The 16200-nt window shown below is 36.4% G+C and overlaps 1 protein-coding gene across 1 annotated transcript in view; it reads right to left on the bottom strand.

The window, feature by feature from the left end:
• Positions 1-1157: 1157 nt before the first annotated feature.
• LOC150088145 (uncharacterized) overlaps positions 1158-16200 on the bottom strand; it is a 57486-nt gene continuing 42443 nt past the window's right edge. Inside the window, exon 4 of the mRNA XM_090370589.1 lies at positions 1158-1379. Within this exon, the coding sequence (XP_090226715.1) occupies positions 1263-1379 (117 nt within the window). The 3' untranslated portion in view covers positions 1158-1262. The remainder of the gene's footprint in view (positions 1380-16200) is intronic.

Raw genomic sequence — 16200 nt, 5'->3', positions numbered from 1 at the left:
TCTGACAAGCAATATCAGAGTGGACAAGTGTCTCCTGTAAACTGAAACAAATGATTGAGCATATAATTAGGACAAGTGAGATGAGTGGTATTTCAGGTAACTCATAATTAAGATTCTCTCAGAAAAAGTGGACAATGGTGAGACTCGAAACGAGATCAGTTTTCTGGGATAAGTTTAGATCTTTTTGAAGATAAATTTTTCTATTTGTCCAGCTTTTTATAATACATTGGGTAGATAATGTTAAAAGTGGGAGGAAAGGACATGTGAATTAATTAAATTTTTAGATATAGTGTACACATATAAAACTTTTAAAAAAAACATCATAAGTACTAGAATATACCCAATTCCTTGATAAAATGTGGCCTCAACAGTGCCTTTCACTACACATTACTTTTACTCCTCCAGTCACTAGCTGGCAGAGTATAGCAACAAGATTATACACTAGCTGAGACAGATACCACCTGCAGAGTTATCAACAGGTTCAATCCAGTGAACTATCTAGCAGCCATCCTGCAAAAACAATTCTGAAGCTGCACCCTCAAAATATAAAGAAATTGGATCTTGCCAAGAAGAGATGGGATTGACATAGCATTGTTCTTAAGACTAAACATTGGTTTCAGCACGTCAAGACTCCAATAAGAAAAGTGATGGCAATGCACCAGACAATGAGTCATCAACACTGCATATAGTGTATACTCAAAGTTACTAACAGTACTGCCATCATTAAGGTGCTAGCAGAGGACTTGATTGTTACAGATGGTTACTGCTGAAATTTAGTCTACCTCATTCATAAGTGAGCAAGAGGAAGTTAAAAAAGTAATTACTACAGTCTCTGCAGGTATTCAAACCCAGTCCTTTCCAACCAAATCTGCTGTTTAGTTGGAAATGTCTGGGTTTAAATCTGCTTCCACTAATATTTTAAAATAAAAAGAACATAAATTTTAAAATTTTCACATTACACCTTTTTTTTTATATATATATATATATATATTACTCGAGCATAGTAGAATTAAATATTTTAGTTTTCCCTTCAAGAAAGTGACAATCCAGGTCAAACTGCAAATTAAATATCATAAATTTATTGTTATTTACTGACACATTAACAAATTCATCTAAATTGTTTCACAAATTATAAATAATTTCTGCTCAATGTATTGTATACAATATGTTGGGTACTAATTTTCATGTAAAAAAAGCACTATTATGTATATTTGAAAATAAAACTATTCAAAGAAAAGTTTTACTGCTAATCTGAACAATGATCACTGATTTAGAATACTGCATTTCTTGATTAGGCCTAGAAGCATATTATTTTTATCAAGTTGTTCTGTTTCTCGAGCACCTCCTATACAACGTCCATTAATAAATACTCTTGGTACCTAGTAAAAAAAAAAAAAAAAAATCTCTTTATTATACCAATTATTGATCTTAACATGTTATCAGAATTCTTAACCAGCCAGTGCACTTCATTAGTATTGCCATAAATAGTTTTTCACGAAACAAGAAGCTAAAGTTAATCTGCAAAAGCAGAGGATTTGTTTGTGATCTTAATATTTATTTATTATAATTCAAAAGTATTATATTAAGTTAAACTCCTAAAAAAAATAATTACTTAATAAACTGGTAACATTTATCGGATTCCATACTGAATCATGTCATCCGGTCTATCTCTAATAAGTAGCACATAACTTGAAAGTTATGCTGCTTAATAGAGGTAATAGAATATACAACCGGACTGGTGGTGTAGAATAAAGAACTTGACAATTCTGCTATTACATATTATTTAAATATTAATTATCAAAAATATGAAAAATCTGCCCTACTTTAAACTAACTCCTGTTTCTAATTCACATTAGTCTGTATTAATGCAGTAGCCACATTTTTTTTTTTTTAAGCTGCAAAAAAGTTGGTCAGTTTATGTAAATTTTAGTCGTTTTTGATTTCTTGTTTCAAAGTTGTGATAAGGTTGTAGGTTTTATTATTTTGATCAAACATGCATGTTTATTTTTCTAACTTGTTAAGAAGTTTAAAAGTTACATTAAAATTTAATTCTTATAGTTTTGTACTACTGTTAGAGCACATCACCCGATGTTATATACAAGCATTTCCATGCCAGTTTTTTTTGGAATTATACACAGTATACAAAACTTGTTATAAACAGTTTAATATTTTACTATAAACTGTATTATTATTATTATTAGCCATATGGTACAAGGAAGCCTAAGGCTTATACTGCACCAGCCAAAAAAAAAAAAAAATTTCTGAATTACCCTGAGAGAGACAGAGAAGTAGAAGGGAATCACCAAGAAAGGGAAAAATGATGATATCCAGCTCAGGACCCTGGGTATGCCAAGCCCATACTCACCAGATGTGAGCCCCTGGGGTAGTTTATTCCAAAGATTCCTTTGTATAAAAATATGCAATATATTGTAAAAATTTGAAATATAAATCAGAAACTAGCTTCCCAATACTGATTATAATCAGTACCAGGAATAAACAGGTACTGATAATTTATTGCCACAGTTCTATATTTAAAACTGTAGTGCAGGATAATTTATGAAGTCCTTCACTAAATTATAAATAGCATTTTATTCAGTATATCACATCACACAGCAAAATACACTTCAAATTCATCAAAATAAATTTGATGAATTTGAAGTGTTGGTCAAGACATCAAAGGCGGATATTGTTGGGATAGCAGAGACGTGGTGTCACAAAGATATAAGGAATGCAGAACTGGAATTTGGGGAGTACAATGTGTACAGAAAGGATAGACAGGACAGAAAGGGAGGGGGTGTTATGCTGTTAATTAAGAAAAACATAAAATCAAAGGAAGTGCACCCAGTTAATATAGATGAACAGTGCTCTGTTGAGTCAGTTTGGTGTGAGATAAGCACTGCGAAAGGAAAAATAAGAGTAGGAGTGTGTTATAGGCCTAATGACTTGAATGAGTACAATGAACAATGTACAGAGAAATAGAGTGGGCCAGTAAATCAGAATGTCTTATAATGGGGGATTTTAACTTCCCAGATATTGACTGGAACTTGTGGGTTGGGCACTCACACACTAGTCAGACTTTTGTGGAGTTATTGGATGATTGTTTTCTGCAGCAGCATGTTCGAGAGGCAACCAGAGAAAGTAACACTCTTGATCTGGTTATCAGCAGTGATCATTCGTGTATTAAGAATTTGCAGATAAAGGAACCACTAGGTGGCAGTGATCACAGTGTGCTGAAGTGGGATTTACTCAAAGAGGTAACTACCGTCAGGGGTAAAGGAAAGGGTTTTTGCTTCCGTAAAGGGGAGTACAGTGGTCTCAGACAGTTTTTAAATTCTGTACAGTGGGATCAACTGACGATGTTACAAACAGTAAATTCTAAGTGGGAAGCATTCAAAGAATTAATCGTGGAAGCTACTAGACTTTATATACCGATTAAGAAATATCGTTCAAGGTTTAGGCCTAAATGGTTATCAAATGAACTAATGAGACTCGTGACAGAGAAGAAAAATGCATGGGATGCATATAAATTATCAGGCGACGCAGAAGCCTGTAGCAGATATAAGCTAGTCTGTAATCAGGTCACAAAGGAGGTTCGGCAGGCAAAGGCGGATTACGAGAAATCTTTGGCAAAAGATGCTAAGAAAAACAGCAAGGATTTCTTTACTTATATAAACTCTAAAAGGAAGGGGATGAATATGATTGGACCACTTGACATCGATGGTTCGACTGTTGATGATCCTGCTCAGATAGCAAACAAACTGAATGAGTATTTTGCATCTACATTCACACGTGAGGAATCATTACAGTTTGAAAATGGAAGAAGGTTATCAAATTGTAGCAGTGTGCTTAATGATTTTGTAATAACTGAGAGCAAAGTGGAGGAGAAATTGTTGAAGTTAAACATAAGAAAGGCACCTGGGGTGGATGGGATCTATCCAGTTATTTTAAAGGAGGCGGCAAAGCAACTAAGCAAACCCTTAGCCATAATTATGAGAGCATCCTTGGACTCAGGGGAGGTTCCCACGGACTGGAGATGTGCAAATGTGTCCCCAATTCACAAAGGTGGATCGAAGGGTGACACGAGTAATTACAGACCAGTTAGTTTAACTTCTGTTCCGGGTAAAATAATGGAGTCGCTGGTTAAAGATGCATTGCAGGATCATCTAGACAAGACTGCAGCGATAACTCAAACACAGCATGGGTTTGTTAAGGGAAAGTCTTGTCTGACAAATTTGATTGGTTATTATGATGTGGTCACAAAGGAACTGGATGCAAAAAATAATTTTGATATCATATACTTGGATTTCAGGAAAGCTTTTGACACTGTTGCGCATGGAAGACTACTGTACAAATTGGAGCAGAATGGTATTAAGGGTAAGTTGCTACAATGGATAAAAGGATGGTTAAGTGGGAGAAGACAGAGGGTGGTAATCAATGGGTGCTGCTCTTCGTGGACTAATGTTATTAGTGGAGTCCCACAGGGTTCGGTGTTGGGTCCACTGTTGTTTTGTGTATTTATCAATGATATTGATGAAGGTATGTCAGGCTTAATGTCGAAGTTTGCAGATGACACAAAGGTTGGCAGGGTTGTTAATGACAGTAATGGCAGTGTGCTACTGCAACAGGATCTAGATAATTTGGGCAGATGGGCTAAGAAGTGGCAACTGAAGTTCAACCTTGACAAATGCAAAGTACTGCATATGGGTAGAAATAACCCCAGAGAAACGTACCAACTGTGTGGTACTACACTTAAGGTGGTAGAAAATGAAAAAGACCTGGGAGTAATTGTGCAGTCAGATATGAAGTTTTCTGAGCAGTGCAGACAGGCTGCTAGGGCGGGTCATGGGGTTTTGTCAATGATATATAGGAATTTTGCTAGCAGGGAAAAGGAGGTGATTGTCCCTCTGTATAAGGCAATGGTCAGGCCACGCCTTGAGTACTGCGTACAGGTCTGGAGGCCTCATTTTAGGAAGGATGTAGATTTGCTTGAGCGTGTACAGAGAAGAGCAACACGATTGGTGAGGGGAATGAAGGGATTCTCTTACCAAGAGAGGCTTAAGTTCTGCAAATTGCAGTGGCTGGAGACTAGGCACCTGCGCGGTGATCTGATTGAGGTCTATAAGGCCTTGAATGGGTTGAGCACGCTGAATTCTGATGGGATCCTTCCACTTGTTCAGATTACCAACCTACGGGGACATAAGTTCAAATTAAGAAAGGACAGATGTAGAATAGATGTGCGGAAATTTGCCTTTAGCCAGCGGGTGGTTAATTGCTGGAACAAACTTCCATCTGTCGTTGTAGAAGTTGATAGGTTAAATAAATTTAAGGAGGAACTGGACAGGCATTTGGAGGGAATGGTGTGATTTTTTTTTTTTTTTTTTTTTTTTTTTTTTGGCTGATGCTGCATAAGCTCCTACACTTGCTTTCTTGCATCATGTGCCACCACTACTACTACTACTACTACTACTACACCACTTATTAAAATTTGGAATCCCTTCATTAATAAAAAAATTCTTTGAACAAACTTTTATTTCCTACAGAAACAATGCTATAATGCCATAAGTACATCAAAACCAGCATATGTAACAGTAATCGAAAGTAATGATATTAAATTGGGCAGGATTATTAAAAACACAATTAGGAATGCTATTGCAACAAGCCTTATACAAATTACACCTCTGATCTGAAAAATAGCAATTAGGCTTAATACTAGTAGAGGTGAATGAAAGGTCCTGCATCAGGATCACAGTAATCCCATGATGAATGGTGGGGGAGAACTGTACAATTAAAACTGATAAACATGTTGGGTCATGGAATTGTCCAATATGAAATTCTCTCAACAGTAAAACAAGACTGCAAGAAAAATATCTGGGGGAGGATGCTGCTAATTCACAAGAATCTTGTTAAAGACAGATAATTATCCCTCTATAAAAAAAAAACAATGGTCAGACTACATTTTGAATACTGTATAAAGGTGAAATATACTTCTTATGTGGTTAAATCATTATTGGCATTGTTTATCCCTAAATCAACTTGTTATTCAGTACTATTCCAGTGCTCACCTTAGTTTTCTCTTTCCTTCAAAGAAATTTACATCAACATCCTAAGAAATTTCCTCACCTACTAGTGTACCCAATAATCCATCATCAAATTACAGGGAAAATGCTTCTTATACCTAAATTTCCCAAAAATTCAAGAATTTTTTTAAAAATTTGATCACATTTAATGTAAAATATCTTGGTAAAAATTAAATGGGTTCTGTCTCAAAGGCTCATTCATCCATTCGATTGTGCTGAATTAATTTTTCCAATATTATAAATTGTGGTTATTTCCTCAGAATAGCTGCCAAAAGTCTATTTAATCCATAATGCAGCTAAAAATCAGGCCCACACTTAAGCACCAGTGGAGTTTGAAGCATTAGCAAGGGCACATGATGTAAGAAAGCAAGCTTATATAGCATCAGCCAAAAAAAAAACCCTTATTTCACTCATTCCAAATGTTTGTCAAGTTCTGCCTTAAATCTATTTTAAGCTATAAACTTCTACAACGACAGATGGAAGTTTGTTTCAGCAATCAACCACCCACTAGCTAAAGATGAACTTCTGCACATCCATCCTACAACTGTCTTTCCTCAATTTGAATTTATGCCTTCTCAGGCGATTATTCTGAGCAAGAGGAAGAATCCTATCAGCATTGAGCATGCTCAAACCATTCAAGGCTTTATACACCTCAATCAGATCACCTTGCAGGTGCCTAGTCTCCAGACACAGTAATTTGCAAAACTTAAGCCTTTCTTCGTAAGAGCAACACTTTGTTCCATTCATTAACCTTGTTGCCCTTCTCTGTACTCATCCCAACAGCTCTACATCCTTCTTAAAATAAGGCTTCCAGACCTGTATACAGTACTCAAGGTGTGGCCTGACCATTGCCTTATACAAGGCGATAATCACCTCCTTATCCTGCTAGAAAAATTCCTGTATATCACTGACAAGACACCATGAGCTACTCTTGCAGACCGTCTGCACTGCTCAGAAAACTTCATATCTGCCTGCACAATTACCCCCAGGTCATTTTCATTCTCTACCACTGTCAGTGTGGTACCACAGAATTGATACATTACCACAGAGTGTACTGCCATTAGTGTCTTTACCAACCCTGCCATCCTTCATATCGTCTGCAAACTTGGACATTAAGCCTGATATACCATCATCAATATCATTTATAAATACAGAAAACAACAATAGACCCAACACTGAACCCTGAGGGACTCCACTAATAACATTAGTCCACGTAGAGCAGTGTACATTGATTACCACTCTGTCTTCTCCCACTCAACCATCCCTTTATTCATAGGGATGGTGTGGCATTGGAAGCAATTTGCTTCCAATGCCACACTGCTCCAATTTGTGCAACAATCTTCCATGTGCAACAGTATAAAAGGCTTTTCTAAGATCCAAATATATGATATCAAAGTTATTCTTTGCATCCAGTTCCTTTGTGACTACATCATAATAACCAATCAAATTAGTCAGACAAGACTTCCCCTTAACAAACCCATGCTGTGTCCGATCTATAACTGAAGTCTTGTCTAGATGATCCTGCAATGCTTCTTTAACCAGTGCCTCCATTAATTTCCCTGGAACAGAAGTTAAACTAACAGGTCTGTAATTACCTGTGTCTCCCTTTGATCCTCCTTTGTGGATTGGGGTCACATTTGCACTTCTCCAGTCCATGGGTACCTCCCATGAGTCAAGGGAAGCTCTCATAATTATGGCTAAGGGTTTGCTTACTTTCTTTGCCACCTCCTTTAATATAACTGGATAGATTCCATCCACCCCAGGTGCCTTTCTTGTGCTTATCTTCAACAATTTCTCCTCCACTTTATTCTCAGTTATTACAAGATTTTATTTTTTATCTAGCTTACTGCCAGAGTTGAATACACTTCTGGCATTTCCCCTCCCTGAATAACTCCTTGTGTGAATGTAGATACAAAATATTCATTTAGTTTGTTAGCTACCTGAGCAGGATCATCAACAGTTGAACCATTGATATCAAGTGGCCCAATCTTATTCATCCCCTTCCTTCTAGAGTTTACATAAGTTTCGTTTGGTTTGTATTGAGGTTTAATGGCACATGGACTATGCGGGTCATAATGCGCTCTTTACATAAGTAAAGAACTCTGCTGTTTTTCTTTGCATCTTTTGCCAAAGATTTCTCGTAATCTACCTTTGCCTGCCTAACCTCCTTTGTAACTTGGTTACAGACCAACTTACATCTATCATAAGCTTCTGTGTCACATGTTAATTTATATATATCCCATATGCATTTCTCTTCTCTGTCACATGTCTAATTAGTTCATCTGACATCCATTTAGGCCTAAATCTTGAACAATATTTCTTTGTTCATATGAAAAGCCTAGTAGCTTTCAAGATTAATTCTTTGAATGCTTCCCATTTTGAATTTGCTGTTGGTAACATCATTAGTTGGTTTCACTGTATAGAATTTAAATACTGTCTCAGTCCACCATAGTGACCTTTACGAAAGCAAAAACCCTTCCCTTTACTGTTGATGGTAGTTACCTCTTTAAGTAAATCCCACTTCAGCACACTGTGATCACTGGCACCCAGTGGTTCCTTTATCTACAGATTCCCAGTGGTTCCTTTATCTACAGATTCCCAGTGGTTCCTTTATCTACAGATTCTTGATGCATGAAGAATCACTACTGATAATCATATCAAGAGTATTACTCCCCTCTAGTTGCCTGCCAAACATGCTGCTGTAGAAAACAATCATCCAATAAATCCACAAAAGTCTTGCTAGTGTGTAAGTGACCAACCCACAAATTCCAGTCAAAGCTAGCAGTTTTCCAACCCACCTAACTCTGCCTCGATAGCATCAGCAAATATTCTTGCACCCTTTCTATTTAAGTGTATCCCATCCCTGTAGAAGCAGTCTCTCCTGGTAACGAGCACAGCACAGACCAGGCTGAGGAAAATTCTACCACTTGAGCCTTACACAATCGCTCCAGGGCTGAATTGATTGACAAGGCTCTCATCATATACTCCCTCTATCGTGTCTCGGCAGAATTGCAGACACTTTCAAATTCAACCGTAACTCACGGCTTTTTTCTGCATTGTCTTGTCAAGTAATTCTGCCGGTCTCTTACTCTTAATATCATTAGTGCCAACATGTACAACAATATCACCCTTTGTGCCCTTAAAGGATGATATCTGCCCTACGTCATCAACTTTTGCCCCTGGCAGACATACTCTGGTCCTGTTCCACTATCCTTTTTGCACAATATGTTCCCCGTTTCACTGACAATAGAGTCACCTACAACAACTAGTTTCTTTGGGACCAGCACATTCTGCCTTGGGGGTTTCCGCTGTGTTGTGTAATGTTAAAGTGCAAGCTCTGACACCGATGTGGACAGCTGAGAGCTTGATGGGCCCCTCAATTTAAATCCTTCAAGCTCTCATATAAGCCAATAACAATGCTGAGTTGGCACCTGATTTCCTCGCACTCCTTACACCACGCACACACAAAGGCATCCCCCTTGGCAATATCATGTCCCATTCCTGATTGCTCCACAAACATCAAACAAGTAGTGCATTTCAATAGACTGTGATTCAGAGGACAACCGCCCCCCCCTCAGTTCTCCCCTAAGCCTCAGGACTTCCACTAGTTTGAGCCTTTTGCTTTGCTGCTCTGGTCTGAGTCATGATTTCTATTCAAGTTCAATAAAATTCCAATGCAAAATATAACCCTAAACCTATACCCCAATGAAGTTATAACACTATATATATGTATTTCGGTATCGAATATTATCTCTGAGTTATGTTATATGACTTTCGTATCCCCTGTCAACTTATATGTATTAATTTATGATGTTACGTTTGTAATAACTAAGTCGCTATATTTATTTAGTTAAAAAAGTACAATTTAATTGACAATGAAATTTAATAAGATTAATAAATTTTACTGATTAATTGATACTATTATACTCGCTATCTAGTTTTACGTTAAACCTTACGCTAGCACATGTATTGTATAACAATGGCAGCAAGTTACAAATGGTTAATCTACTGACATGAATTCAAAATAAACCACGGAGCTTGACTAGTTCTATAAGCTACTTATAGAAAATAATTTAATCTAACAATTAATTCAATAAAGAGGCTAAGTATAATTAAAACCTTGCGTTCGCAGGAGTTGCAAAATGTGTCCACAAGTGGATTTGATACCCTTATCAATACTAAGTAATAACCTGCAAAATCTCTATCTAAATTCAATTTAAACTAAAATATTGTTACTAGGAATATAAAGCAACTCTAAAAAATAAATTAATATGCCAATTTAAGTCAATAAAAAAGGAAAAACTTCTCTATTTGCTGGAGCCGTAAAAACTTCACCTCTTCACATGTACTCTCACATCCAGATTTTCACAAAAAAGCTAAGCACAATTTTGTGGACCTCTTTATTGACTGAATATGTAAGTAAATTTTTGGGACCATATTGCAGGTCTCTAAAATTTAATTTCTCTGGGCTGCAGTCCCCTAGTGGCCTGCATAACTAGATCCTAGCTAAAACATTACACATTTGCAATGAAAAATAGTAAAAATCAATACTATTACAATTCACAAAGCAATTAACCACAGAAATGAAAACGAAATATATACTTTGTTATACATAAAGTATATTAATTTCTTTGAATGTGGTGCTAGTTAAAAATTTCATCCCACAGCCATAAATCTGGGTATGAGGTTATTACCGTGTTGGTCAAGATTTTTGCAGCTCTGGTGAACGCTAAGTTTTTATATATATATGTAGTCGTTTTATTGACTTAACTGTTATACTAAATTATTTTCTATAAGTAGCTTTATAGTCCTAGTCAAGCCTCCTTGGTTCATTTGAATTTAGATAGCAATTCTGAAAGTTAATACTTAGTGTCCGTAGACCTTACCGTTTGTAACTTGCTGCCATTGTTATACGATACGAAATAGTGTAATCCTGAACTTCATAGCGTAAGGTTTAACGTAAAACTAAATATCAAAATATGTAGAACTGTGTTAGAAATCTGTTAGATTAGTATAGTATTATCAATTAATCAGTAAAATTTATTAATCTTATTAAATTTCATTGTTAATTAAATTATACTTAAACGGAACCATGACCCAGACTAGAGCAGGAAAGCAACGAGCACAAAGTAGCAGTAGTACTGTGGCTCACAGGAAAACTGAAGGGGACAATTCTCCAATGCATTATAGTCTAAAAATTTGTGAAATGTTTGCAAATCTGTCTAGATCTAGCCAGGGAGGATGTCTTTGTGTGTGCTAGGTGCAGAGAGACTGTGAAGAAATTAGGCACCAACTCAGCATTCTGATGGGCGTCTATGAGAGACTGAGGTGTAGGGCAGATGCCCTCGAAGAAATTAATAAGGGACCCATCAAGCTTTCAGCTGCCCAACTCAATGCCAGAGCTCACTCCTGTGCATCAGGCAACACAGCTGCAATCTCCAAGGCAGAATACGCTGGTCCCAAAGGAAGTAGTTATTGTTGGTGACTATTGTTGGGGAGACGGGGAATATATTATGCAAAAAGGATAGGTGGAACAGGACCAGAGTATGTCTGCAAGGGGCAAAAGTTGATGACGTTGTAGGGCAGATATCTTTTAAGGGCACAAAAGGTGATAATGTTGTACATATTGGCACTAATGACTTTAAGAGTAAGAGATCTACAGATTTACTTAACAAGTACAGGTCAATGCTGAAAAAAAGTGCAGGTGAAAGTGTCTGTAATTCTGCCCAGACATGATAGGAGGGAGTATATGATGAGAGCCTTGTCAATTTGGCCCTGGAGAAATTGTGCAAGGCTCATGGGGTAAACTTTTTTTCAGCGTGGTCTGTGCTTGCTAATAGGAGAGACTGCTTCTACAGGGATGGGATACACTTAAATATAAAAGGTGCAAGAATATTTACTAATGCTATCAATGCAGTGGTAGGTGGGTAAGAAAACTGCTAGATCGAGGGGATTCACAGACTAAAAGATTAACAGTAGCCGCAGGCAGAGGCAAAAGTGATTCTTGCACTGCTATTGTAATGAGCTGCAGCCTAGAGAGAAAGTTGCTGGGGATTTCAAGAGCTGCTGGGAGTCATCATGGAACATGGGCTGTGTTGGGGTAACTAAGAATAAGAACAGTTGCATGTATACTTGCATGTACACCAATGCTAGAAGTGTGGTAAATAAATTTGAAGTGCTGATCAAGGCATCAAAGGCAGATATTGTTGAGATATCAGAGACATGCTGTCACACAGATATAAGTAGTGCAGAATTGGAATTTGGGGAGTACAATGTGTACAGAAAGGATAGACAGGGTAGGAAGGGAGGAAGGGTTATGCTATTAGTTAAGAAACACAATCTAAGGAAGTGCATTCAGCTGACATGGGTGGAAAGTGCAATGTTGAGTCTGTTTGATGTGATATAAACCCTGGGAAAGGGAAACTGAAAGTGGGAGTGTGTGTTATAGGCATATTGACTATGACAAGTACAACAAACAGTTGTGCAGAGAAATAGTGGGCCAATAAATCTGAACAGGCAAAATAACAGCTAGCCCAACAGATAGCTTTGAAACAAATAATACTGAAAATAATACAGATTTTGTTTCAAAGCTATCTGTCAGGCTAGCTGTTAATACTAACAGACTAATAGGGACTACCTTGTCTGTTAGTATTATGATAAAGGCCACATATTTGCCCACACCCTTTTTCTAATACTATAGACAATTTTGAAAACACAGTGCATGATACATGGTCAGGAGTAGTCCCCTGATGAAATTCCTGGCTATGTATCGTTTTTTCATTTACTGTATTCAGATTTTGCATATTTGCCATCCCTTGATTCAACCTCTTGCTAAAATTGCCCTCTCATATCTGAATACAGTGTTATTTATTTCTTTGTTACTTATTTTTTTATTTATTTGTACAAAATTATTTTTGTATATTGTTTGCTTCCTCAGTCCCAGTTCATTTTTGTACTAGGTTTTTAAAATTCTTTCACTTTTTCACCGCTACTTTACTTCCAGTTTCTACTAACCTTTAAACTTCTTTTAGTTCAGGCACTTTGTGAATTTTTCATTTCCATTTTCACAGACACTATATTTGTGTTACAAACCACACATTATTTATTTATTTATTTATTTATTTATATATATATATATATAGAGAGAGAGAGGGGGGGGGATTCACAACCCTTATTTTTTTGAAAGGGTAACCATAGATCTGAGTATTTTGGGAATCACTGCCAAGTTTTTGATGAGTTTGGATCTTGATGGGAACCCGGTTAACGATATTAAAGGTCCTTGTATTTTTTGTGACACACCAGAATAAATAACATTCATCTAGCTGGTTCAAAAAAATTTTCCTCATCACATACTGTTAATCTTGTGGATTGGAATCCACAAGAGGTAGGTTGGAATAATCACCATAATGAGGCAATCACACTTACTTGCTCGTTCAAGTTGCCTAAAGAGGTTCATACTCCTCAAAATTGTTTGGCTAGAAACATACTACCAGTATCATCTTCCCTTTATTGAAACTCTGTATCAGATGATTTTGGGAAGCTTTTGATAACCGTATTCAATTGGATTGCTTTTGATTACTATATTCATCATTCCCTATCTTTGGATGGCAGTAAATACAGAGGATGAAACCATATCACAAATTATCTGTACTATACAAAAATTAAGTTTTTTTATCAGGTAAACCAATGTAATTTATTTACAGTACTCCTGGAATTGTTATATAGCTGAATTAATATTTCATTTCTTTTTATAACCCTCAATTTAAGAGCATTTTGCCATTTGGTCAGTGACTACTAAATCCTTTTGCATCTATTTCTTAGTCTCTTTCTGTGCCTAGGATAATAAGTTACACACAAGTACTCTTGAGAAGGACACAAGTCTAACTGTCAACCCCATGCAATAAGACACTAGCTTCTTTCTTTGTGCTTTGTCCAGAACTTACGAATAAGAGGTTCCTTGTTTTCATGAACTATTGAAGTATATAGTCTCTTGTCCAGTATAGCTTTAATTCAAGTTTGTGAATTATGTCCATCATCAAAATAAAAAGGAACAGAGAATCTTACCTCTTCTTTAAATATATCCATACACAATCTTATTCTTTTTGGAACTTGCACCTGAAGCCACAGCATCATCGAGGCATTTCTGTGCACAACTAAATAACTACTTTGTGTCAGTTACAATGTGGTTCACAAAATCAGAAATATATATAACTCAAAACAATGCCATTGCATTGTTTTGAGTATATTTCTGATTATGCCAGAGCAATGGCATTGCTCTGGCAGTGCAGGTATTTGAACAGTTGGCATTCAAATACCTGAACTGCCAGAAAATCCAAGTCTTATATATACATTGAGTCCAGTTAAGTGGTTGTACTATTTTCAATTTTAATAATTGATGGTGATGTGATATTAGTTGTTGATATGTCATAAACTGCAGTCTCACAAGTTCTATCTGCACTGATACTGCTAAAATCATAAATTCACTTCCCACAAAACTAATAGCACTATCCGATTCATTTTCAGTTACTGATACTGATGCATTTGCTCTATACTCTTTTTGCATTATTCTCTCAGCCATGTTAGTAGTGCGCATTACTGGAATTACTAAGTCACAATATAAATAGGTAATAATGAGTGAAAAAATTAATGCAATTTACTTTTTCTGTGCTGCCATCTAGCAATAATAAGAATCTTTTCTAAATGCTTTAAAATGCCTGGAAATGTCTCAGAACATAGAGTAGTGAACTGAATTATATTCTGGGATATACAAAGTTGAAACATTGCAAATAACTTTTCCAGGCTTACCACTGAAGTGGGTCAGAGCACTACAGAGTAAGCAACAGTGCCCTTGTGAGTTTTCATGGGCTTTTTCCACAAACAGCTGTTAGATGGTCTCAGGCAAGGGCCTACATGGTTTCTCTCCCAAAATCTTAGGGTTTTCAACTAGCAAATTAACTGAAGAAGAACACACAATTGCAAATGCAATAAATTGACACCCCACAGGCCAAGCTGCTTTGGCACTTAACATACATCTACCTAACCACTTAACCAGACAATGGTGTCTGGTATGGTGAAAGACAGAGTTGGCAATTAATACCAGTGTCCACCACGGCAGGAAACTTGCTAAATGCTTCTCAGTCACCAAACCTCAATCCCTAAAAAAACACTGAAAATTATCGAACATTATTATGACAAAGATTAATCGCCTATGAACATGTCCTGATTAAAATAGAACAATGCTAATATAAACATTCATTTGTGAAATAAATTAGGAAGTTTTGGGAAGATTCACTGGAATATATTTTGAAAAATAAACCAAACTCTTTAAAAACAGTTAAAAACTGCCAGGAATAAATTATGAACAAAGGACCAGCCATGATTCAGTGGTTAGCATATGCAGCATCCACAATTAAGGATTTAAGGATGTTCTGGATTTGAGTCAGTATACTACAAATGTTACACAGTCCACTGCGATATTGGTGCCTCCGTAGCCAGGTAAGCAGGAGCAGTAGTGCATAGCACACGCTTCTTGATTAGACCGGGGTTCGAGCCCATGACCACCAAATACGTAGGATGCAGAAAGGTCAGGGAACGACCATCACATATCCCTGGAGCAATATGGCCTTAGTTGCTAATGCTCCTAAAAACCAAATAACAACAACAACTGCGATGACAAAAATCCAGCTGCTCTTAACAACATGTATGCAGCCACAATGAATATTTGCAAACACTTCTGGCCTTCGCCATCTAGAGAATAAATGGAAATTTAATATTTATTATTGATAGAAAAGCTCTTATTGGCAACAAACCATTCTCCAAAATGATGATTTAATGTTTTAATGGTAAAAAATCATAGTGAAAAGAAACAAAAGAGAAAGAAAAAAAAAATGACCTGTTACCTATCTAAACATCCCATGTCCAGTGAGCTCAAAGCATTCTGATGATTATTTGAAAATATATATATATATATATTTTTTTTTATGCGCCCATTTTTTTGGTTAAAGACAATATACAAAACACATATACAGAAACCTTATAAATAACATATATATATATGTGTGTGTGTGTGTGTGTGTGTGTGTTATTTATAACTAACATAATATATATGTGTGTTATTTATAAC

This window comes from Mastigoproctus giganteus, chromosome 3 (assembly GCF_048544385.1).
Source record: "Mastigoproctus giganteus isolate SK-2022 chromosome 3, ASM4854438v1, whole genome shotgun sequence".
In the NCBI taxonomy this organism is placed as follows: Eukaryota; Metazoa; Arthropoda; class Arachnida; order Uropygi; family Thelyphonidae; genus Mastigoproctus; species Mastigoproctus giganteus.
The sequence above is the reverse complement of the archived record's forward strand: the minus strand, read 5'-3'. Positions and strand labels throughout refer to the sequence as shown.